At 40.2% G+C, this 26,716-nt stretch overlaps 1 protein-coding gene across 10 annotated transcripts; it reads left to right on the top strand.

Annotated features, from left to right (window-relative positions):
* The first annotated feature begins 556 nt into the window (after positions 1-556).
* Positions 557-25,667, top strand: LOC133877129 (BEL1-like homeodomain protein 1). Of its 10 annotated transcripts, none has more exons than XR_009901659.1 (8): positions 1,001-1,020; positions 1,120-1,263; positions 1,611-2,579; positions 3,365-3,738; positions 4,355-4,415; positions 4,518-5,354; positions 20,177-20,315; positions 24,737-25,667. XR_009901659.1 is itself a non-coding variant. In XM_062315376.1 (7 exons), the coding sequence occupies exons 3-6, from the start codon at positions 1,758-1,760 to the stop codon at positions 5,334-5,336; spliced, it is 2,076 nt and encodes a 691-aa protein (XP_062171360.1). In that variant the 5' UTR covers positions 1,001-1,020; positions 1,120-1,263; positions 1,611-1,757; the 3' UTR covers positions 5,337-5,354; positions 24,737-25,667. The 10 variants fall into 10 exon arrangements, 8 of the variants coding, with proteins under 8 accessions (XP_062171353.1, XP_062171357.1, XP_062171356.1 ...); XR_009901660.1 differs by lacking the exon at positions 24,737-25,667 and adding an exon at positions 21,638-21,842; XM_062315376.1 differs by lacking the exon at positions 20,177-20,315.
* The last annotated feature ends 1,049 nt before the right edge of the window (positions 25,668-26,716 follow it).

Raw genomic sequence — 26,716 nt, forward strand, 5'->3', positions numbered from 1 at the left:
TCATATTGAGATGTCTAATAATTATTTGTCTTTGATCGTTAATAATTCGGATAGATAATAATTGTAAGAGGACTTTCCTTCAAACCCACATGCTTAAAAGAAAAATTGTGTTATTCAAATACTTATTCAGACAGATAAATTCTATAAAAATTCACTTATAATTATTTGTCTGAACTATTGACCATTCGAATAAATAATTTTTAGAATCTAAATTCACAACAATATTCATGGACCGATAGACCAACCTGCAACAGATTAATCGGTTTACAACACAACATGCATTAAAAAAAAAAGAACTGAAAATTGATAGTACCATTACCATAACTCTCTATGTACTACTTCAATTTTTGAAAAGTATATATAGTAGATAGAGGGTTATCATATTTTCAGCTAAAAAAACAGTTGTGTGTGTGTGTGTACGTGGTTCGTTGGAGTGTAGCCCTTAGTATTCATCAATTGCTTCATTATCTTCCAACTCCTGCGGCCAACCACAAAAAATACGATAAAGAAAGATAATATAATAAATAAATTGTAAAGAAAAAGTAAATAAAGGGCAGAAAGATATTTTAAAGTTTCAAAAGCCAAGAGACTTCCCCAAGGCCTCACTCCTTCTTACACCACTATTGTGCCTTGGCCGGTGGAAGTCGACGTTTCCTCGTTCCTCATCAGCTGTTTCTTTTGTACATCTCTCTCTCTCTCTCTCTTTCTCTCTTGTGTTCTATTTATTTTATAGTTTTACATCAAACGTGCTTGCATCAAATGATTTGAAAGGGATCCCCCCAGTTTTTCTTGTTTTTTTTTTTTTATTTTTTTTTTTTTTATATATATCTCCATTTCAGACACCTATCAAAAAACAGTGAGAGATGAAACAAATAGGAGATGGTAAACAAGGACAAAACTATTAAGATGCCTTGTTTTTCTTTTTTTCTTTTTCCCAGTCTTTCTTTCCAGAAAGTAATTGAACATATTATGATGATTTCTTTTTCTTTTTCTCTTTTTTTCCAAAGAAATTAAATTGTGGTAATTTTTTTTTTTTTTTTTTTTTTTTTTTTTTTTTTGTGAGAGTACTCTTTAAACCCTTTGTCTTTTATTTATTGGTACTATCATTTTCATCTGTAGGAGAGTTGCAGAGATTTAGTACTCTGACATGAGAAACTCCGAAAAGCCTAAAGAGAATCTTCCTCCCATGATCGACAGTTAGATGTTTCTGCTTCTCGTGTGCTTGTTTTAGCAATAATTGGTTGCCAGTCAGTCAGCGCCTGTGTATGTTTCTGAAGCATCCTTGATGGGTTTCTTTTCATTTTTTATATTTTATTAATTTCTTTTGCTGATGATCTTTGATGGGCTCTGTGCCAGTCTAAATCATCTAATTCCCTAAACTAATGCCTCTCTCTCTCTCCCCCTCTCTCTCTCTCTCTCACTCTCTCCTCTCTATTCTCTGTCTATATAAACACCATAGTTACATCTTCTTTCTCTCTTCTTCCAAAGATAATATAAGATAAGTAATGTTTCGTATCAGATTTTCAAGTTTTTCCTTGATGGGTGTTGTTGAAATATTTGCAATCTTTAGGGTACTTCATGGATCCCTCATCAGCTTTTCCTCTTTGCAGGATCCGTACATCCATCAGTATGAATTATTGAGCATCAGAATGGGCTAAAGTCATCATACTTTGAAGAAAGATTCTCTCAAAATTGATTGGGTATGTCCGTACGGTGACTGAAAAATATTTGCAGCTTTTTTCTTTCTATCGAAATCCATGGGGACGTACTTTCATGTGAGTTCAGAAATCCAAGCCGCCGCTGATGGGCTTCAGACACTATACCTCATGAATCCCAACTACGTACCCTACTCTGACACCCAACACCAACATCCTGCGGCCAACATGCTGCTCCTCAACCCCGCCGGCAACGCGCTCAACCACGGAAGCCTTCCTCACGCGCCACCGCAGAACCAACACTTCGTTGGAATCCCACTGATTCCCGCAAACAGTTCTGATGATCCCAACCGTGCATCATTGCTTGCCACACAAGAAATTTCGGCCCTCCATGGCATGGCGGGCTCTCGTGTTCACTATAACTTATGGGGTCCGGTGGATCACACAGCTTCTGTGGCGGCGGCGAGCAGCGCCGGTGGTGGCCCAGATGTCGGGATGTCGCATATGGGTTTTCGGGGGCCAAGTCAGCAGGGGTTGTCGCTCAGCCTGTCGTCTCATGATGTTGTAGGACATGCTCACGTTGCGGGGCTGTCATCAACAAGCGGCGGCGAAGACTTGCGGGTGTCCGGAAATTCTCCGTCTTCGGCGTCGGCGGTGTCTAATGGAATTTCCGGTATGCAAAGTGTTCTTCTGGGGTCCAAGTACTTGAAGGCTGCGCAGGAAGTTCTTGACGAAGTAGTAAATGTTGGAAAGGGAATCAAAGTGGAGGGGACCATAGAGAAGATGAAGATGAATAAAGAATCAAAGGGTATGATTGGAGATTTTCCAGGGGAAAGTAGTACTAGGCAAGCAACTGAGCTCACCACTGCGCAAAGGCAGGAACTTCAGATGAAGAAGGCAAAGCTTGTCAGTATGCTTGACGAGGTAGATATTCTTTTCTCTGTACGTGTATCCAAATTTCATCACTCTAATTGTGTTTGATGTTTGAATTTTGGTTTTCCTATGTATATATATGAATGTTTGTGGATGTTGTTTGTGAGCTGCTTATGTTGGCATCTTGTGTTTCAGCAGGCCTGTCTGCTGGAGTGTTGTAATCTTTGCTTGGTTGGTGTAAAAGAATTCATTCATCCAAAAAAAAAAAAAAAAAAGAGGGGGAGAATTTTTCATTCTGCAACAGTGTTTGTTGATTTCCTTAATGTGATAAATTTCTGGTTTTGGGCCATTCAGGTCATTTTCAAGCTAGTTAATTCAGAAGTCCCCAACTGAGTAATTATTTAAATTAAATTCGCAATGGATAAGGGAAAAGATAAATTAAGAGGACTAATAATTTCACAGGAATTCATAGATAGCGATCGAGGCTTTTCTCTTTCTCTTTTTCTCTGTTGGTTTCTGTTATAAAATATGGAGAATAAGCAGACTAATAGCAGATCAAGAAAAGATAGAGAAAAAAACACAAAAAAATTACGGGAAGTTCAGTATTAGACACTTACGTCCACCACTTCAAATAACTCTTGATTAGGGCTATATTGTGTCTCGTTAATTTGATTTGTCTATAATACAAATATCCATATTTATAAGGTATAGAGTAAATTAATACAAATATAATATACAATTAACCCGTATATAAAAAATATACGAAAAATATAATATATTTTTCTTATATTAATTCTAGCAGTTTTAATTGTTTATTTGTTTTGAATTACGTGAAGGTGGAGCAAAGATACAGAGAGTACCACCACCAAATGCAGATTGTGGTATCTTCATTTGAGCAGGCGGCAGGTTTGGGTTCAGCAAGATCTTACACGGCCCTTGCTTTACAGACGATCTCAAAGCAATTCCGATGTCTCAAGGATGCAATTTGTTCACAAATAAAAGGCACAAGCAAGAGCTTGGGTGAAGAGGATTACTTAGGAGCAAAGGTTGAGGGTTCAAGGCTGAAGTACGTCGATCAACAGCTACGACAACAGCGGGCGCTGCAACAACTAGGAATGTTGCAACACAATGCCTGGAGACCCCAGAGAGGATTGCCTGAACGAGCTGTCTCCGTTCTACGTGCTTGGCTCTTTGACCACTTCCTACACCCGTAAGCTTCGATCCATATATCATCTTAGGATCGTAAAGAAGCATAAAAGAGCATATTAAAAATAACACAGATTTAACGTGGTTAGGTTTAACAAGCCTACCTCTACGGGTAAGAGGAAATTGACTACCAAAAGATGGAATACAAAGAATAACTAGTAGGGAGAAAGCTACTCGAAACTCATTTCAATACACTCAAATCTTACCCTTACACAAAAGGCAAAAATCTTCTCTAAATTCCCTAAGAGGTGCGGCACAACACTTGTAAGAGAAAACTGAAGCTATGGGACTCTCCCATTTCTTTTTTCTCGTGCGTATTGTGCCGCATGCACGGCTTATGGAATTTGAGTGTATTGAAACTCTGAATTCTGAGTGGTTTTTTTCCTACTACTTTTTGTACTTATCCACCTCTTAAAAGTGAATTTCCTCTTTATTATCTTTACCTATAAATGCAGACTTGTTTAGTCAAATCACATTAAATCTATGATGTGTGATTGGATTATTTTATTATGTTCTCTTTCTACTCTTTAGATCCTAAACAACAATTCTTAACCAAAAAGTGTTACAATTAATTAACCTTTCGTTTCATTATATATAAATACTTCTACTTGAGTTTGCAGCTATCCCAAGGATGGAGATAAGATTATGCTTGCGAAACAAACTGGGCTAACTCGAAGCCAGGTATATATATGAATATATGTTGCATTCTAGAGCAAGTTTTCACCTTCTCAAACTCCCTAAGTATGCAAATGTAAGTACTAAGAAGTTGTGTAATTAATGCAGGTGTCTAATTGGTTCATAAATGCTCGGGTTAGGCTGTGGAAGCCAATGGTTGAAGAAATGTACTCAGAAGAAATCAAGGAACAAGACCAAAATGGTTCTCAGGACAACAACAAAAGAGAGTCTAATAAGGATCAGTCGGAGTCAACATCAAGTGCTCGTCAATCAAAACAAGAAAAATTCACCCACCAAAATGTTTCTCCGACCGGAATCTCAAACTCTTCAGTGTCATCATCAACATCCCACATGGTCGGATCCGTTCAACCCCAGACAGGCTTTAACGTAGTAGGGTTGTCGGACATGCAAAGAAGCCCCAAGCAACCGAGAAGCACGGAAATGCAAAACTCTCCAAACAATATCCTGTCGATGGATATGGACATGAAATCCGACGAGGCAAGTGAAGCAATGATCAGCGCAAAATTTGTAAAAGAAAGGCAAAGGAAGGATGGCTATTCGTTTATTAGTGACACAACAAGTAGTCATGATCATGGTGGTGGATTTGGAACATACCAGTTCGGAGATTTTGGAAGGTTTAATCCGGAGGAATTGGCGCCAAGATTTCAAGGAAATGGCGTTTCCCTCACTCTTGGCCTTCCTCACTGCGAAAACAACCTCTCTGTATCAGGAACCCAGCAAACCTACCTCTCGCCGTCACAGAATATTCAAATGGCCGGAAGAAGGCTTGAAATGGGGAACAGCGACACAGATTTTTGTGTCATTAATAACCCACAGTCATCTCATTCTAACACTGGCTATGGGAACATCGACATGCGAAGCAGAAAGCGGTTTGCTGCCCAATTGTTGCCGGATTTTGTGGCCTGAAGAACTTGCATATTTCAGGTAACTATAACCAGTTAAATGACTTAATAGGGCCAAGAAAAAGGAAATGGGAATTTCACTTTCTATTATGATCTTCTAGTCCATTGATCATAGGAAACTTATTCGAGAGGAAGAAGAAAGTTAATTAGTATAGGGTATACTCTCATAAAAACGATCGGCAAAGAGTTCTTACAAAAAGCTTAAGGGTTGGACTCATGATAAGGTTGTGTATTGTGTATGACATTGAAACTCTTTGATATAGCTAAGTTGATTTAAAAGATTCATGAATGTTATGTTTAGTTGTTTGGTATACAAACTTAATTTGTATTAATTCCTGTATATGTGTGTGTACATTTTGGATTTGAGGTGGTGGTGGTGGTATATACCAAGAGGACATTTGCATATATGTACAGATGGGGAGAGAGATCTCTTGCTGCTTCATGCAATAAATATGTATATATATTTTTTATTTTTTTTGCCCCTAGATTTTGCCTGCTGGATCGATCCTTGGACTGACATTTAATTTTCTGGTGTATCTTTTTTTTTTTTTTTTTTTTTAATGTTCTTTATTTCCCTTATGCTAGGACACCTCGTATTTGTCAAGATGATCAGAAAAATAATGAGCTAGTTGATAGTCGTGAAAAAGTGAATTTTCTTAGTAATTGGTGACACTTATTAGTGTGATAGGGGTGTGCATGCAGATTGTCGCATTTCCGACCACTGACACGGTTTCGAGCCACGCGGATCGGCTTTCGATGGCAGGTAGACGCAAGGTTGGGCTGTTTAATGTTTCCGACAAAAGTTGGACTCGATGTCGGAGCAGGTTTTATATTTCGACATTTCTGACCCGAGCTGCCACTTTTTAATATTTTCAAAAATAATTACAAAATTGCGTCATTTTGGGTTTTAAATATTTTAATCATAGATTTTTTAATGTAAAACAATGTTGTTTTGAAGTCATCTATGCATATATTCATTAGCATCACCGTAAAAACCCTAAAATCCCTTTCATTCCTTTCCTTTGTGTCATTTGTTCTGATTGGACCGTAGTACCCGGCTAGTAGGGACGGAGCTAGAAGTTCTTATGGGCAGGGGCCAGTGGTAAAAAAAAATTATTGGTAGGGGCCAATAGGCTAAATTTTTAGTTTTTTAGCTTATATATATATATATATATATTTTTTTTTAAGATTTTTTTTTTTTTTTAACCTAAGAAATTTTTTTTTTCAAGGAAAGTGGTGGGGGAGCATGGCCTCCCTCCGTCTCTGCCGGCTAGTGTCCCAGATTGCTTTCCCTTCTCATATCCCTCTTCGCATCCACCACACCACTGCACCATCGCAACCCCAGCCTTATTGTTAGAAAAATTATTATTTTCAAATCCCAAACAAGCTCACGACCGAGTCTGCAAGTCCATCAGGTCCATCAAGCCCAACAAGGAGTCATATTTCGTCAGAGGCCCATGAAAATCCGGTCAATCATAAATGTCTTGGCTCAGGCTGAGAGGGACCTCGGATAGAGGACACCCTAGATGCTCCTTACTTAGAGAATCTTATGAATAACACTTAGTTATCAGGATTGGAGATAAATACAGCTGATAAGTCTCGGGACATCACTGTCCCGGGAACACAAGAAGAATCCATACGGAATGCCCATATCCTGATGGTCCTGGAACTAGATTTCTCTGGACTACCACGAGGTGATTGTGATGGAATATCCTAGGATTCTTATACTGATATTATAGCAGGGATTTTTGGGGAAGATCTAATCCATAATCCCTGGAAAGACGCCGAAAGGTTCCAATCTCAAATCCTCCTAGATTACCTCGTATCCCACACGATATGGGATAAGAGATCTGTTTGAACTCGGCTAAAGAGTAGTCCTGGCCGAACACCCTAAGGGATAAGTTCTAATCCCACACGATCTAGGATTAGAGTCCTAATTGAATTCTAATCAAAGCATTCTAGTATACCAAAACCATATACCTATAAATAGGCCCCTACCCCAGGTATAAACTCTCTCTAATTTTCCTGTGCTCTCACATTCTTCGAGTTTTGTCTGCAAGATCTGACTTAGGTCTCGGAGTGAGACCCCGTCAGCACACCCGACAAACTCATGTGTTTAATCTTTTTGGTCTTGTAGGTGGCGGAGAGAGCCCAGTTTGAGACGACATGTCATCAGACCGAAAACTATATTAATAGTATGGCCCCATCTGTGGGAATGACATATCGTTTCTCGCAAAAGAAATTCACAATGGTGACTACACGATCAGAAGACGCTTAGTTAGAAATGTCCAAGACGATGCGACAACTTCAGACGATCCCTAAGCAACCATATCTCGCTTGAATGAGCGAATTGCGCAGATGTCAAAAAGCATGGAGACCTTAACTAGGCAAAATGATGCTTTGATAAGCCGCATCTCGGAAGAATCACAAACAACTACAATTGTTCGCGAGGGTATTCCCAAAGGAGAATAAGAAGGGCATAGTAGCCATAGTGACGGGCGACGAGAAGAGGATGAATATCCTGATCATCACTGAATGGAAGCAAGTGATGAGGACAATTACCGAGAAGTTGATCCCGAGAAGGTTTTTCGCCGAAAGGAAAAGAAATAAAAACCTAAGAGATGTGGTGGACAAGCTGTAAAAGAGGTGTAATCTCATGTTCGAGGAGATTCACCAGAGGGATAAAGGCAAGACTTCCTTGGTGGATAATCTCTTGCAAAAAACAGCATCACCGTTTATCGATCAGGCGGTCGGGCTTCGTCTCCCTGAAATGGTCAAGGTCCCATACATTACAACTTTTACTGGACTCGAAGATCCGATCGAACAATTGGAGAATTATCGATCCCACCTGAATCTCCACTGTTCACCGATGGAGATAGCATGTTAAGCCTTCCCACTTACTTTGTCGGGCAATGCCCAAGATTGGTTCAGGACGCTTCCTCCGAAGTCCATCAACGAATTTGATGCGCTTGGAAAGACGTTCCAGACATAGTTCATACCAGGGCGGATACAGAGAAAGCCTACAGGATATTTGATGCCCTTAACTTAGGGCCTTGATGAGTTGTTGAAAAATACATCATGAGATTCAATCAGGAAAAGCTAATTGTAGAGAGTCCCTATAAAGAATCCATCTTTGTGGCTTTGTACCGCGGAATTAGGGCAGACGGGCCCATAATGGTAGAACTGGCTCGAAAAACACTAAATAGCCTTCAAGAGTTTATGGACAAAGCTGAAGAGTTCATAATCCAAGAGGAGACACTCTGAGCTATTCTTTGTTCTAATCCATCTCGGTTATTAACTCCCGAGATACCCAAGAAGAAGAAGAAGGTTCACCGGGAAGAAAATCCCGCTAACTTTAAACCATCCAAAAGTTTTAGAGAGTATAATTTCACTCCTCTTAATGCCCCAATAACCGAGGTCCTCATGGAGGTGAAGAAGGATCCCGAATATGTCAAGCCCCCAAAGATATTCGGGAAGCCACCAGCCAGAACCAATGAGCGGTATTGTGCTTTCCATGAAGCCAATGGCCACAACACCGAAGGTTGCATAGCCTTGAGGGTTCTAATTGAAAAACTCATCGAGAATGGTAAGCTTGTCCAATTACTCACTAAGCAGAGGAATCAGCACAATCCAGCTTTGACCCATCAGCCTAGAGAAGATCGGGACTGAGATCACATACCCTAAGAAACAAGGACTCAAACGTGTAATCCCTGAGAAGATGAACGGGACAGATGAGAAAGGAGTATAAGCCAAGGACGGGATAGAGGTCAGGATGTCCTTGCGGAAATCAACACTATACCTGGTGAATTACTGGAGGGGGAGAGTCTAGCTTAGCTCGGAAAGCCTGTGGAAAGGACTTCGAGGTCTATCCTACGGAAAGGCCTTCTAAGTCACGGAGAAAGGAAACCATAGTTATAAGGTTCTCTGATGAAGATTATGCGAGGGTGTCCCTCCCTCATACCGATGCTTTGTGAAAATTAAAGATGAGTTCTAATTTACCAAGTGTGTACAATAGTGTGCAAGAAAATATCACAATGTGAAAATTAAAGAGATAGATATTTTGTTAACGAAGTGAAAACTCAATTAAGAGAAAAATCACTCCGGGGCAGCCAAACCCAAGATATCCATTATTCAGAAGACAAAGCTAGTTGCAAAGCAGTAGCACTCACACACCCTTATACAGTGGTCGTACCTTGAACTTTGACCTATAATTCAACACGAACGTCTCCCAACCAAGTCACCTATTTGAAGGCGTCTTCAATGAAATCCTTTACCTTAGGGCCAACCCTTAATATAGACTTCAATTCAGCACAGCAACGGCTTGAGAGTGAGCGGATCAGCACAATAACTTCTAAAATAAACTCTCTAAGCACTATGAAATTCACTACCGAATTCTTACAAAATACATGCCTAGAGGTCTCTATTTATAGGCCACAGAAACCTAAATCGCGTCTACGTCCGGACGGACAACTGTGCAATCGGTTTTCCAAATATGCTTGAAATTCTTTCCCGAATAGAGCTGCATCCGGACGGTGTTGCACTAGCGTCCGAACTGGTTGTACTTTAGTTGCACGCAATTTTCATATTAAGGCTTGAGCATCCGGACCATGGAGACTGACGTCTAGACGGTTGAACTTTGTATGCACGACTTGCCTTATCAAGGATAGCGTCCGGACGAGAACACATCGTTCGGATGGTTGTATCTATCTTCCCATATCTGTAACAAAATCATTTTCCTTGTCGAACACTGAAAGGCGTCCAGTCATGTTGCTGAGACGTCCGAACGGATGCAACCTAAGACAGTTTGAAGCTTCTTGATGTAGAGGAAGGTCCGGAGGGAAAGTTCTCGTCATCCGGGCTGATGATCCTTTGACAGTTGAGCGTCCGGACGGAATATCACGTCGTCCGGACTGATGCAAGGGATCCAATTGCTCTTACTTGGAATCTGTGCATAAACTTTTAGAAACATAGCTCTGAAATGAAGACTTTGAAAATAACTGAATCACTGATAAAAAGCATCATTACATAGAAGTGATTTTGTCCAACTAAATGTAGCCAAACACAAACTAACACTTTGGTTGTCACGTTAGCTATTTCCAACCACAAAATTCATCGAATTTTGATTGATAATAGAAGCTCAGCTGATATCCTATAATAGTCAGCTTTCAAGCACATGAGGATCAACCGGTAGAAGTTCGCCCCTGCTCGATAGCCCATTTTGGGTTTTTCGGAAGAGGAGGTATTACCGGTCGGTTCCATCAAACTTCTGGTTAGTTCCGGGATATCCTCGAAACAACGGACTATAATGGTGAAATTCTTGTTGGTGGATAGACCGTCGGCTTACAATGCCATATTTGGAAGAACAACACTGAATAAGCTGAAAGCTGTGACGCCAACACCACATTTGAGCATGAAGTTCCCTACTGAGGAAGAGGTCGGGGAAGTGAAAGGGGATCAATGGGCGGAACAACAATGTTACAACACGACCCTGAAAAGACTCCCCAAGAAGGTTAGTCTCGGGGAGAAGAGTAAGGAGGACCCAAAGTAACAATCACACATGGGGGAGACGGTTGAAGATCTAGAGGAATTTGAGATTAGAGATTCAAAGAAGAAAATACGAGTAGGATCACAGCTCTCCCAAAGAATTAAAGAAGAGTTGGTGGCCTTCGTCTGACGCAACAACGATGTGTTTGGGTGGAGCCACAAAGATATACCGGGGATAGACCCTTCGGTGATGGTCCACAGGTTGAATGTGGACCCAAGCAACCAACCGGTAAAGCAAAGAAGAAGAAGAAGAAGTTTCGTCCCGGAACAAAACCAAGCAATCACTGAAGAGGTAAAAAAACTACTACTGGTCGGATTCATCAAGGAAGTAGACTAACCCCAATGTTTGGCCAACGTTGTGCTAGTAAAGAAGTCCAATGGTAAATGGCGGATGTGTGTAGATTTCACTGACCTAAACAAGGCATGCCCAAAAGACAGCTTTCCGCTGCCCGGATGGATTTCTTAGTAGATTCAACCTCGGGACATGAACTCGTTAGCTTCATGAATGCCTTCTCGGGATACAACCCAATGCAGATGCATGAAGGGGATCAGGAGATAACATCCTTCATCACCTACCGGGGATTATATTGCTACAAGACGATGTCGTTCGGCTTGAAGAATTCCGAGGCCAAATATCAAAGATTGTCAAACAAAATGTTCTAAGATCAAATAGGAAGAAATGTAGAAGTTTACGTGGATGATATGCTGGTGAAGAGCATACAAGCAACCGGTCATGTAGCAAATTTGGAAGAAACATTTAGTACATTGAGACGTTACAATATGAAGTTAAATCCTACTAAGTGTGCTTTTAGGGTTTGATCAGGCAAGTTCTTGGGATTTATGTTTTCACAGAGAGGAATAGAAGTCAATACCGAGAAGGTGAAAGCGGTTCTAGAGATGCAACCGCCTAAAACTACCAAACAGGTGCAGCAATTGATCGGGAGGATAGCAGCCCTCAATCGATTTATCTCCCAGTCTACCGACAAGTGTCTCCCTTTCTTTTAAATCTTAAGAAAGGCATTTGTTTGGAGCAATCAATGTGAAGAAGCCTTCAACAAATTGAAGGAATATTTGAGCAACCTACCACTCTTGAGCAAACCAACCGAGGGAGAGATACTCTACCTTTATTTGGTTGTATCTCCCTCGGTGGTAAGCTCGGCACTAATAAGAGAAGATCAGGGGGATTAAAAACTGGTCTAGTTCACTAGCAAAGCGCTTCATGGAGCTAAGGAAAGGTATTCCTGAATAGAAAAATCGGCTTTCGCCCTAGTGGTATAGGCTAAGAAGCTGAGACCCTATTTTCAAGCTCATGGCATACGGGTGCTAACCGATACCCCATGAAGAAAGTACTGGAAAAACCAAACCTCTCAAGAAGACTCGTGAATTGGGCAATAGAGCTCGCCGAGTTCGACATTGAATTTCACCCCATAACATCAATTGAAAGCCAAACATTAGCAGACTTTCTAGTGGAATTTTGCAACATTCCCGAGAGTGAAGAAATCCCCAAAGAAGACACTTGGGTGGCTTATGTAGATGGATCCTCGGAAAATGAAAGAAGCAACGCGGGCATCATACTCACCATCCTGGAAGGTGAGGAATTTCATACTTAATCAAATTGGCTTTCATAACTACTAACAATAAAGCAGAATACTAGGCCATCCTTGTCGGGCTATACATAGCCCAGGAAATGGGGGCTACAAATGTGGAAGTCAGAAGCGATTCCCATGTGGTGGTAGGCCATATCCAGGGAGTGTTTGACGCTCAAGGTGACAAGACGATCAAATATCTAAGCAAGGTACAAGAATGTAAGTCCTACTTTGACAGAGTAGTGCTTACTAAGATTCCCTGGAAGGATAACAACGAGCTTATGCATTGGTGCGATTGGGATCCAAAACAGACCACGAAAGTCAAGCCTCGACACAAGAAGTATAAATTATAGCCAAGCCCTCAATCACCCAAACGAAAAGCATGATGGAAATAGATGAAGAAGGAAGTGACCCAGAATGGGCCACAGATGTCGTTCAATAATTGAAAAAAGGATTGCTGCTCGAAAATAAAGCACAATCCCAAAAGGTAAAAATGCAATCAACTAGGTCGACGATGATCAAAGAAACATTGTATCGAAGAGGGTACACCTTAACTCTTCTTAAATGTCTCCCGAGATCCGAGGCCAAGTATGTCCTAAAAGAGATACACGGAGTATATGGAAACCATTCTGCAAGTCGGATGTTAGCACACAAAGCAGTCTGAGCCGGCTATTATTGGCCTACAATGAGTAAAGATGTGACCAAGCTAGTAAAGCACAGTGACAAGTGCTAGAGATTTGCCAGAGTCATGAAGAATCCCCCAAAGAACCTCAGTCCCATCTCTTCACCATGGCCTTTTGCCAAGTGGGGTGTCGATATAGTCGGTCTAATGCCCCCTAGAAAGGGGAACAAAAAATTCCTAGTGGTTGCAGTGGACTATTTCATCAAATGGGTAGAAGCAGAAGCCTTGGCCACTATTACTACTGAAAATATAACGAATTTCCTTCGAAAATCAGTCTTGCATCTTGCTCAACAAGTGTAGCTTGGAGTGGAAGGAGTGAACGGAGTGATAGCGCAACGAGTAGCTCTGGGTGGACGAACCGAGCAAAGAGCAGATACCCTACAAGTGAGGCCCCGAAAAAGGAAAAATGACACCAAAGCAATAGGTACGCCGTTAGATATGGGATGGCTAGGCCTGATCTTATAAAGAAAGGAAGGCTCATGAATGGCCAATCTCGGGAGGAAGACCATGATTCTGCATCTGCCTGGTCGTACTAGGCCATTAAGGTCTCACTACTGACTATGTTCTTCTTTGTATCCCCAAGGTCCCACTTCTACACGGGTTCCTTCTAATGCTCAAACTACTACTTCAATTGATATGCCCTTAGGCACGGCCATACAAAGAGAAAAAGGTACATGCCGACCAGAGACCGGATGTCCCTATTCCGGATTCGAGATGCAAAAGCAAAAGTGGAGTATGCCGATACGGAATACCTCAAGCATTCGTCACTGACAACGCCAAACAATTTGACTGTGGACCATTCTGAAAGTTGTGTAGAGCTCCACATTAGGAATTACCACTCGACTCCCATACATCCTCAAGCGAATGGGCAGGTGGAAGCAACCAAAAAGACCTTATTAAGGACTTTGAAGAAAAAGCTCAACCAAAAGAAAGGCGCTTGGGTGGACTTCATCCCGGAAGTGTTATGGCCTTACCAAATGACAACTAGGACCCTGACAGGAGAAACCCCTTTCTCCTTAACTTTTAGGACTGAGGAGATGATTCCGGTTGAGGTGGGATCTCCGAGCTTCAGGGTATCCCACTACAATCCGAGACTAAATGATGAAGGAATCATCTTGCACTTAGACTTGTTGTGAAAAGAGAGAGGAAACGCAAGTCACGAAGACGACCTACCAGTAACAAGCAAACTTCAACAAAAAAGTGAACCCAAGAAATTTCAAAATTGGAGATTGGGTTTTAAGGAAAGTGAGCTTAGCGACAAAAGACCCAATAGAAGGAAAGTTTGCACCTAAGTGGGAGGGACCTTACTAGGTGGTTAGGTGTCATAGAAAATGAGCTTACCATCTGGAAACCGTCAATGGCAAGCCATTGCCGAGAGCATGGAATGCCGAGAATCTGAAGAGATATTATCTATGATTTACATGTATTCCAAATATACTCGTTAATTTGTTTACATGTTATATTACTTTAGGATTTCCATCTGATAATATGTTATGGTAAGCACCTTTCCCTTGGAAATAACGGAGACAAACATGATTATTTGTCTAAGTCATTGGGGGGTAGCTCGAAACACGAATTGTTAAGTTCAGCTCCTTTCCCTCTAAAATAACCGAGACAAAAACGATTATTTGTCCAAGTTACTGGGGGTAGTTCGGAACACGAATTGCTAAGTTCAGCTCCTTTCCCTTGAAAATAATCGAGACAAAAATGAATATTTGTCTAAGTTATTGGGGGTAGCTTGGAACATGAATTGTAAAGTTCAGCACCCTTCCCTCGGAAATAATCGTGACAAAAATCATTATTTGTCTAAGTTATTGGGGGTAGCTCATAAACTCTATCTCCGAAGAAAGCATAATTTTGATTGATTAAATTAAGTTTTAATCAAGGGAGGTATGAAGACAAAGAAAATTTTGATTAAAGAAAATTTCGTTTACACGAGTACAAAAATTCAAAAAATTAACAAGTCTTCAGCCCCATTACCCTTGGTAGCTATATCGGATGGGGTCTTGGAACTCGAGAGCAGAGGAGAGAGATAGACCTCCCTGGGGCTGGCAACGAACTCGCTCTAGTCCGAAACATCCAGGAATTGCTCCACTCCCATCTGTTCAAGCTCGTTGATCACCTCATCCGAAATGTTCAACAAGGTGGGACTCACAGTTTCAGGACGGAAGTTGAAACGATGAGGATTGAGAACTAATGTCCTTAAGTTGTCAAAACCCCAGTTGAAACCACAAGCCCAACCTTGATCATGAAGCCATGGCACTAGCAAAAGCTGCTTCAAGTATCGCGCTGCCTCGGCCTTATAATGATGATACTTCTTTCAAAATTTTTTATACCGGCTCTCGACACCCTTCTGCAGCTTGGTTGCAATCTTCTAATCTGCCTCAGCTTTCTCCTTCACAGTGTTGGCAGTTTTTAGCTTTGCTTCTAGCATTGCCCTACTAGCCTGAAATGAGCCGAGCTCTGAGGCCAGGTTATCCTTGGCTTCCTCTACGTTAGAGTTTCAGCCTCAAAAACTCGATCCTCCAGTACCTCTCGCTGCCTTCCAGTCCTTTCAACTAAGAGACCTCGTAGTCGAGACTTCGGATTTTGGTACGCATCTCAGCCATTTCCTGAGGATAAGTACTCATATGACTCTGGAAGTTCCGGTACAAGGCGGCCAACTTGACTATGAACTGAAACATTAAGAAGAAGATTAGTAAAAGAATTTATAAAGAAAGAGAAGGAACCAATCATACCAAGAACTGGTGGAGGACTATTGGGTTGGCTAATCTCTCGAGAGTACTCCTCCCAACATCCTGAACAAAATCTTCAGGAACAATTGCGGTAATGGCCTCGAAAGGGCATCCAAGCAGAACGTCCCTCAGAGACGTAATGAGGACCTTAATTTCTCCCATAAGGTTCCACCTCGATAGTCATCGAGGTAGAACTGGAGGGACCCACTTCAGAAGAATTGGGTCGATTTGAAGACTGCATGTTTTGCAATGAAGATGAGAAAACGAACGGATGATCCTCGGCTCGAGTGGGAGCTCGGGAAAGCGGAAGAGAGCCCGACTGAGTCACTGGAGGTGGAGGAGATCTCAGCCCTTCGTCATTTGAGGGGAGGGAAATTCTGGACTCAAGTCCCCAAATGCTGCAACCGGGCTCGAAGGGGGAGAGTTTGTTTGGCAAGCACGATCTGGGTCTTCAAGACCAACTTTGCTTCCCCTATAATGATTGTGATTCATCTCCTCAACCCCGAAGTCCTTTGAAACGTTTTAAAAATTAGTGGGCGGTTTGGCCTCCGTAGGACCCCTACCGGAGGCATCAATCATTGATACAAGTTTTGTCAGAAGAACGTATCTCGGATGACCTGACACGGCCTCGTTATCCCCGATGAGACCGAATAGGTATCAGTTCATATCCGAGATAGGTTTGGGCATCCTCGAAGGTTCATTGGCCTTCCCCTTGCCCTTGTCGGAAGCCTTGCTTTTCTTGCCAACACATGTTTTGACTCTGCAAGAGCCAACGTCTTCGTGATCGACCCAAATGGCGTCACTCATCAAATTTCGAGGAGGGGATTGACTCCTCAGCTTCTTCGTTTTCCATAGCAAAGCCCCCACTGGGAGTTGGCACTTCCTGACGAGTGGGGACAACCCCTCTATCCAGGCTCCGGATTGGAGCGAAAACTTATGTTGGTTGCGTCGTCTCCCCTATTGGGTTTGCTGTTGAGGTGGGCACTTCCACGGCCCCAGGAACAGCCGTGGTCTAAACTTCAGGCACCACCTCTCTCGGTGGCATGGTAGCTTTTTTCTTTGCCTTCGACATAGCTGCACGTCTCGGTTGAGTTGTAGTCGCAAAAGGTTGAGTAGCCTTATTTCTTGAGACTCTCTCAAGAGGGCCTCCCGATTGAACAGTCTCAGATTTACCTTTCCGAGACTTTTTCTTAGACTTCCCCTTTGATCCAAGATGACCTTTCCCTTGGGTATTCAATACCTGAAATGTTCCCTCATATTGGCATCAGTAATGATTTTGTCAAAATTGATCTTTTTTATATTCATCGGGGGCCGAGGGGAGGTGATCATCTCTGCAACTCTAGCTTTCTCAACTTGAGTAAGCTCAGGAGGTTCTCTCCAATCGTTTTCGAGAGGCCTTCACTCCTGAGGTATTCTCTGGTCCTCAGGAAGCATCTTGGTAGAAGGACACTACCACTCCCCTCGAGACGTAGAAAAATTCTTGGAACCAAAATTTGTTGTTGGAGTAACTGCCAAGCGGCCAAATGAAGAAGGGGTTATGGTGAACCTGAAAAGCTATCGTCCCATCACGATAGGCAGTTGGACGATAGATGTTGAAGAACTTTGGAATTTTCATCTGTTGTCCCTCGAGCACGGTTGGCCACAAGATGTATGAGGCGATTATATACCTCCACCTATTCGACATGATCTAGCTCGGGCCTACATTGAGGAACAACAGTAGTTCATGAGCTACGTCCGGAAAAGGAAGGCAAATTCCAGCTAAAAACATCATTTCAAAGAGGCAAATCTCCCCACCATTGATAGTTTTGTCGAAGTAGTACCAAAGCATGTACTCATCCCTTTGCTATTGTCCTTGCCTCAAAACGCGAGCCCCAGGAATTTGGGGTGCTTCGCCGGTGTGTTAAGTTTCTCCTCCCACTTGAGGCTCAGAATGACCACTGTCCCTGGAAGAACTTGCAGACTTAGAGTGTGAAGAAGACATCTTCGAAAGGGAAGGGTTTGGAAAGCTTGAGAAGAAAGGGAGTGGAGATAAGTGAGAGAGCAAGAGAGTGAGAGGGAGAGGATTGCAAAGGTGAGAATGAGAAAATGAAAGTTTGAAGATGAATTGATAGAAAAGTCACCGTCAATGCGCCAGCTGCCAGAGTGTATCCGAGAATCTAAGGGATACGGTTGCCATCAAGACGCCAGCTGCTAGGGCGAGCTTGAGAATCGAAGGGTCATCATCAAGGCCCTAGCCGCCAACGTACACACATACAAGTGTGTGTTTGTATGCAACAAAGTATCTTAAATGCGAAATTTAAAAAAGACAAGATATTTGTTGACGAAGTGGAAATTTTATGAAGAGAGAAACCACTCCAGGGCAGCCAAACCCAGGAACTCCACTATTCAAAAACAAAACAAGTTACAAAGCACTCATACTCACAAAACTCAGTGCAGTAGTCATACCTTTAACTATAACACGAAGCCCATCGTGAACGCTTCCCAACTAAGTCTCCTACTTAAAGGGGTCTTTGATGGATTCCTTTACCTTAGAGTCGACCCCTAAGATAGACTTCACACGAACTGCTGAGCACACACCGGCAACGGCTAGAGAGCTAGCGGATCTTCAATTCTCCATAAACACCCTTTCTAAGTACTATGGAATTCAATACAGAATTCATACAAATTACAAGCCTACAACCCTCTATTTATAGGCTTATAGAAAACTTAAATCTGCTCAAATTCAAACTCTGGCTATCGAGCGTCCAAACGAAAGTTAGCCTCATCAGGATGGTCTTCTGCGATCGCCTTCCAAAATAGCGCAATTCTTTCCATAGCAGGTCCCCGTTTGAACGGCTTGGCCGAGCGTCCGGATGGTCTTCTCTATAACTCATTTCCTCGCTCGAAAAGGAAGTCCAAAATATTCTAAAATGTTGGACAGCGACCGGACGTGTTGCCACTTCGTATTGACGTCTTGCAGAGACTTTCCAAATAGTGTCGACTGAAATCCAACTTTGTGAAGAAATTGGAGAAGCTTGACCTATCGTCCGGATGGTGTTGCTTTGACGTCCGGACGTCTTCAACGCTGCAGCTTCTAGACACTGCGGGGCGTCCGGACGCCTTCAAAGGCCTATTCGGACGGTTGCACGGGAACTGGTTGTTTTGACTTGGAAACTGCCTGGAATCTTCATGGACATCTTCTAAAAACTTGTGATTAGTCACATGACTTGAAATGACCACTGTCCAAATTAGATGAAGACTCTTAATAGAAACCGATCATCCTGTTTAAATTGCAACCATTACATAAAGTGATTTTGTCATCTAGAATGTAGCCAACACAAATTACTAACAACCATCAATGTGACAGCTTTAGAAGTCTGGATCCGAGATACAAGGATAAATCATCATGACTACTGAAAAGGGCGGCTGCGTCAGACAACATGGCTTGAGGAAGAAATCTGAAACGATTGCACTGATTAAATTCTCTTAAACGAGATTTTTCAAATAAGAGAATTTGGAAGGTAACTGTTGGGAAAATTATTATTCCCAAAGCCCATACAAGCCCACGACCAAGCATGTGGGTCCATCCGGTTCTTCAAGCCCATCAAAGAGTCATATTTAGCCTGAGGCCCATGAAGATCCGGTCAGTCATAAATGCCTCAATTCGGGCCGAGAGGGACCTTAGATAGAGGACACCCCGGATGCTCCTTACTTAGAGAATCTTATGAATATCCCTCGGTTACCTGGACCGGGGATAAATACAATCGATAAGTCTCGGGACATCACTTTCCCGAAAACATGAGAAGAATCCATACGGAATGCCCATATCCAGATGGTCTCGAGACCGGATTTCTCGGGACTACCATGAGGTGATTGGGATGGAATATGTTGGGATTCTTATCCCGATATTACAGCAGGGATTTATGGGGAAGATCTGATCCATAATCTTTGGAAAGGTGATGAAAGGTCTCAATCCCAGATCCTCAGCGATTACCTCTTATCCCACATGGTATGGGATAAGAGATCTGTTTGAAATCCGCTAAAGAGTAGTCCTGGTCGAACAGGACTACCCAAGGGATAAGTTCTCATCCCACATGATCTAGGATTAGATTCCTAATTGAATTCTAATCAGAACCATCCCAGTGTACTAAAACTTCATGCCTATAAATAGGCTACTACCCGAGGTATAAACTCTCTCTGATTTTCCTGTGCTTTCACATTCCTCGTATTTTTTTTGCAAGAATCTGACTTAGGCATCAGAATGAGACCTTGTCGGCACACCCGACAAGCTTTTGTGTTTAATCTTTTTGTCTTGTAGGTGGCAGAGAGAGCCATGTCCGAGACGACAAGTCATCAGACTGGAAATGTACCAACAGTCATCATCATCTTCTTTTGTCTCTACCTATCATCTACGCATGCCGTAAAAACAATTGCACCACCGTGCTCATCCTTTTCAGGTTCTCTTTCCTGTCTCATGCTTCTCTACATTCCAAAGAAAATGACCAGAACACCGTATTCATCATCTTTGTTGTCTCTAGTTGTACATATATCTATCTAAATAAATGTACGTTTTACTCGCAAGTGCACAAGATCAAAATGATAGTATAGAAAGCAAGTACGAGATCATTCTCACAAGGATTGGTATAAATTATGATTAAAGAGAATTTCCTAAATAAATATCTTGAATGAGATGAGATTAAATGTTGAATTGAAATAATAAGAAGAAAGGGTAGGGCTTTGATATCCACCGCTAATCATACACAATTAAGAATCACAATATGCACAATGCTAGAATCATAACATGATATTCAATGTTTGCCAACTTAAAGGTATGGCATCTACTCCTTAGGCTATTATCTCCTTAAGCAACGAATTAGGCATGTCATCTACTCTAATTCTTTTCTTTCTTAGAGGATTTAGCATGGCATCTACTAAGTTGTTCTTTAAGAAAGCTTAAAATTATGGAGATCGACAAACAATGAAGCCTAGAGCATGACATCTACTCTAGTTTTCCATGTTGATTAATCCAAGAACCTCTGATGGGGTTCTTTCATTACTCGAACCTCTAATGGGGTTCTTTCATTACTCTATTAGGCCTAGGACCCGGTCATCCAAATTTACCTAAATAACATATCCATACCACAAGCATATGATAATCAAACACATACATGTGAGGAATTCAATAAAACTTGAAATAATCAAATTAAGCATTAATATATGAATTGTAGCAAGGCAAATTGAAACCTTAAAGAGACATGATTAGGGCTTCAATCAAGCCCTAAATAAAGTATTATTTACACATAATTCGGATGAAAATCATCCTCATAAGAAAATAACAAGGAAAAAAGAGAAAAACTAAAGAAAACCCTTCTTGAAGTAGCATTTGATCATTCCTAAAGATTTTATGTTTCTTCTTTGTTTAGAAGCCTATTTATAAGGATTAAGAGAACCCTAGAAGCCATAGAAATTCTAAAAAAAATTGAAAGTCAGTCTCCTAGTCCAAGTAGGAGACTGAAAATACAATCCAAGAAAGACAATGATTCTAAATTCGTCCAGATTTTTGGTCTTATATTGCGGGGAAATTTTGGCATAGTATATGTCTGAATTAGGAAAAATCTATTTCAAAGATATTTATTTCCTTTTGTATTAGCTTTCAAACGCTTCTAATTTTATTATAATCCGATACTTAAGCTAAAAGTTATGGTTAAAATATAGAGACTTTATTATTTTGGAATCTTTCCAAAAATAACAGATTTTTGTCGACTTCTCGTTTCTGCAGCAAACAAATTCAGAATTGGATTAGAGTTGGATCTTTCCAAAAGAAACAGATATGCCGGCTTTAACTTCTGCAATCTTTGTTCTAAGCCTGGAACTTGATAGATTTTGAGTGCTTTTCTTCCAAAATCCTTAAAACAATGCAAGAAAACATAAAAACAATACAAAATATTAAATGATAACAAAACTAAGAGATTAACAAATGTTAATTAAGGGACTTGAATGTATATTCAGCACTTATCATCTCTCTCTACACCCAAGAAACCCAACACACCACCACTGTTTAGATCAATGGGTTCTTCTTTTTTTTTTTTTGGTTTTTTCACTTTTTGTCTCACCATACCATCGATGCACTGCACCGCATCATCGCACCTTCACCTCACCACCACCTTCTTTATTTTAGATCATAGAAAAGCCAACAAAGTCAAGCCCAATCTCAAGCTTTCGAGCCGACCTCCATTCTGAATTTCTGACTTCGACAGAGGTAGAAGCTAAAAGTTGTCTTTTTGATTCCGTCGAAGCCAATGCCCACCCTTACACTTAAAAGAATGAAAGAGTTTTCCATAAAAATAAAGTTTAATTTCATTTTGAAACCCTTTCATCTTAAAGAATAAGTGTTTGAAATTTACTATACATTTCTAAAACAAGTTTTGAGGCATGAAATCATTTAAATATGACAATCGGTGGTTTTAAATAGACAGTTTGCTTTCAAGAGATGATAAATAAGCCTAGTGAAGTCAAGTACATCATGCACTACAAGAAAAACAAGCTTTAGCAATGAAACAATTAGAAAAGAAAAAAAAAATGGTCATCAAAAGCTAGCTTTAAATCGCGATGACATTTTCTTGTCGTCGCTAATACTACGAAAAATTTAGTAATATGTAGCGACAACCACTATGTTGTCACTGATACTGGGCAGAAATTTTTATGTCAATTTATGTGTCGCGGGATGTTACAAGAAGACATTAGAGATGGCATTCCCAAATGAGGCCCTACATTTTTAGTCGTTCTCCGTGTTATCAACCTTGTTCTTGAAACACCACCTTTTTTTTTTTTTTTTTGACATGTCCAAACAAGAGGGGGAAGAGGAGATTCGAACTAGTGACCTCCGCTTCATGTGGCGTGGAGAGTTGTTTCAGGCAATCCCTAATGTTTCAACAAGATTTCTTTCTTTCTTTCTTTTTTCTTTCTTAATTTTTTTAGCCTATAAAATTGTTTATTTATGGTAAAAAGCTTCTTTTTTAGATCAATTCACTTAATTGTATTTTTATTTCTTAAGACAATGGTAATAGGTAAAAATTTCAATATAATCTAAAGTTTACTTGGTGGAATCTAAATATTTTTTCATTCATGTTAACTGACATTATATGCATCCTTCTACTTAAATTTAGGGGAAATTTTCCACAACCCTTTATAGTTTTTTGAATTTTACATCTTAGACTTGAGTTTTCAATTTGGTCAATTTAAATTTTGATTTTATAAGGATTTTAAATCTAAGACCTCTAATAATTTTTTCCTCAAGTAAATAATTGAAAAAAGAAAACATAAAAAGACGATTACATCCTTTCCATTAAAAAAATTAAAAATAGAATTAAGAAAGAAATCAAAGGGGGCGCCTCGTCACCACCCCCAACAAGGGAGGGTTTGGCCATAGGTCATGGTTGACCCCCAATTGAGAGGTAGCTTACAATCATTCCTAACTAAACTAAAGGGGTGGCTCGCAACCACCCCTAACAGAGGGGGGGTGGCTCGCAACCACTCCCAACAGAAAGGGGGTGGCTCGCTACCACCTACCAATAGACGTCCATACTTCTATATTTATATTTAATTTTTAATAAGAAAGTAGTATTTTCTTGTTAATTTTGTTATTTATTTTTAAAAAAATGGCTAGAAGTTTTAAAATTAAAATATTTGTAAACTCTGTGTTAAACTAACCAAAATTGAAAACTCAAGTCTAAAACGCAAAATACAAAAAAAAAGAAAAAAAAAAAAAAAGAAAAAAAAAAAAAAGCATAGGGGAATTTGCAATATTTTGCTTCGAATTCAAGAACACCTATGGTTTGTTGATATTCTTTTAGATGTGTTTTCTATTTTTAAAAATAGAAAACAAAACACCCTTGCTTGTTTGGGTGTTCTGTTTTTCTTTTGAAAAAAAAAAAAAAAACACTTGCTCGAGTTGTCTTTCCTTGTCACTGTTTTGAAGGAGAAGTCTTTTCAGCTATGAACTTTTTAGCCCGTGCATGCCTACATCTACAAACATCTTTGTGAGCCTACAAGCTTGTCTCCCAAGAAAATAAGTCATAAAATAATGAAATTAAGGTTTCTATAAAATGGAGCTCAGCTAACGGAGATGTAAGCTCAGTCGACCAAAAGTGTACAATGACACGTGGCAAAAGATATTTTTAAAACTTGGGCCCAAAGTTTGTAACGCCCCGCCTTTTATAAAAAGGCGTAAGTGAATTTTTTTTTTATTTTCACATGAAATTACAATCACATTAGAGTTGTAATTTAGCAGCGGAATATATATATATAGACTTGAGATTAAGTAACACATCAGAGCATCTAACTGAAATACCTCAAAATAGATATTTAAAGTGTATCTGCATAATTATACATAAGATAGCAGTTGTGCCACACAGGGCACATATAATTATACATGCCAAAATAACTAGAGTTTAATTAAACTACTTAACTACACCATAGTACTTCGCAAAAAGGAGGCAGTCTAACCTCAAATACTAATATTAGAATCCATCTAAAGGTTTGGATAATCCTGATACTCCTGTTCTTTATAACCTGTATTAGTAAATAATATAGAGAGAAAACAACAATACAAAATACCTAAGTGAGTCCGCTGTTTCCCATAATAATATGAATGCTGATTTATTTAATAAATGCAACATAATGCAGATAAAGCTTTATAATTACATGTATACGCAATATATGATCTATAGTAGCCAATCATAGTCATAGATTGAATATAAACATAACCATAAGCAGTAATATGACAGTTTTTGTTAGTATTTTATATTGGCAACATTCTAGTTGATAAAAACACTTTATGTAACGGTTGCTTTTTAACAAGATTATCGGTTCTATTCAGAGATTTCAAGTAATATGGACAGTGTCTCATTTCATGCCATGTGTATGGTCACAAGTTTCTAAGAAGATGTCCATGAAGATTCCATGCAATTTTCAAGTCAGAATAGCCGGTTCCAGTGCAATCGTCCGGACGGGCATTTGAAGGCATCCAGACACCTTGCAGTGTCTAGAAGATTCAACGTTGAAGATGTCCGGACATCAGAGCAACACCGTTCGAACGCTAGGTCAAGCTTCTCCAATTTCTACACAGAATTGGATTTCAGCAGTCGACATTGTTTGGGAAGTTTCTACAAGACGTCCAGACGACATGGCAACACATCTGGACGCTGTCCAGCTTTTCAAAATATTCTGGACTTCCATTCGAACAAGGAAAGGATTTATAGCGAAGACCGTCCAGACGCTCAGCCAACCTGTCCAAACGTACACTTGTTATGGAAAGATTTACGCTATTCTGGAAGGCGGTCACAGAAAATTGTTCGGACGAAGCTAACTTCTGTTCGGACGCTCGATAGCTAGAGTTTGAATTTAAGCAGATTTAGGTTTTCTGTAAGCCTATAAATAGAGGGCTATAGGCTTGTAAATTGTATGAATTCTGTAACAAATTCCATAGTGCTTAGAGAATGTGTTTAGGGAGAATCGAAGATCCGCTAGCTCTTTAGCCGTTGCCGATGTGTGCTCAACAGTTCATGTGAAGTCTATCTTAGGGGTCGGCCCTAAGGTAAAGGAATCCATCAAAGACCCCTTCAAGTAGGAGACTTGGTTGGGAAGCGTTTACTATGGGCTTCGTGTTATAGTTAAAGGTATGACTACTGCAATAGGTTTTGTGAGTACGAGTGCTTTGTAACTTGCTTTTTTTTTGGATAGTGGAGTTCCTGGGTTTAGCTGCCCTAGAGTGGTTTTTCTCTTCACAGAATTTCCACTTTGTCAACAAATATCTTGTCTCTTTTATTTTTTCTGCATTTAAGATATTTTTGTTGCACACAAACACACACACTTGGTTGTTAGAAGTCAATATTTATTTTCAATTGGTATCAAAGCGGGTACACTTGTTTTTGGATTTATTTCCTAAGTGTGATCCATGACTTCTTCTGACATAAATCTTCCTGAGTTATCTGAAGATGATTTTTATGATTTCTCTAAAGATACCCTTTTGATGGGTAAACTCTTTAAGAAATCCAATAAAGAACTCAAGAAGATTAAGCAAAAAAAAAGAGTCTTTGATTTTACAATTATCTGAATCACATGTTTTGATTGACTTTTTGAAATCTGAGAATACCATGCTTTTTGATAATGTTGATGCACTAGAGAATAAATTAAAAGAATCAGATGATCTCTTGGAAAAATTCTCTAGTAATAATTTGAAAAGCATGCTTTGTATTCATACAGATTTTCTAACAAACCTGATTTAATTGTTAATAATTTAAGTACTTCTACTTCACATGCTTTTAATTCTGAATTAGATTCTATTGATATTAAGCATGTGATAGAAGATACAGCTTGTTTAGATAATTCTTGCTTAACTAATCATGTGATGCCTAACTCCAAGGAATAAGGAATACAAGGTAAGTTTATTCCTAAGTGTCATAATTGTGGGAAGATTGGACAGATTAGGCCAAATTGTTATTTGTTGAAATCCCATAGGCCTTGGATTAAGCAGGATGCTTTGAGGAAAAGTGAAGTTAACGATTCTTCCTCATCAAAATATGTCCCTCCTCATAGGAGACATAAAAAAGGTAAGGGCAATATTGTTTGTAAAAATGCTAACCATATTTCTGCAGAGAAAGTCAAGCAGCATTCCAACAAAAGAAGCCTGCCCACCTGTCATCACTGCGGCATCACCGGTGACATCCAACCCAAATTTCCACTGCTCCAAGCTCAGAAGAAGAAGGCTCAGAGGAAGTTGCCTACTAAGACCACATCAGGTACTCTTCCTTCGGCGGGACATCAGGTTCCATGGCAAAAGTGGCAACAATAGCGGTCT

The sequence above is a fragment of the Alnus glutinosa genome, chromosome 9, assembly GCF_958979055.1.
Source record: "Alnus glutinosa chromosome 9, dhAlnGlut1.1, whole genome shotgun sequence".
Classification (NCBI taxonomy): Eukaryota; Viridiplantae; Streptophyta; class Magnoliopsida; order Fagales; family Betulaceae; genus Alnus; species Alnus glutinosa.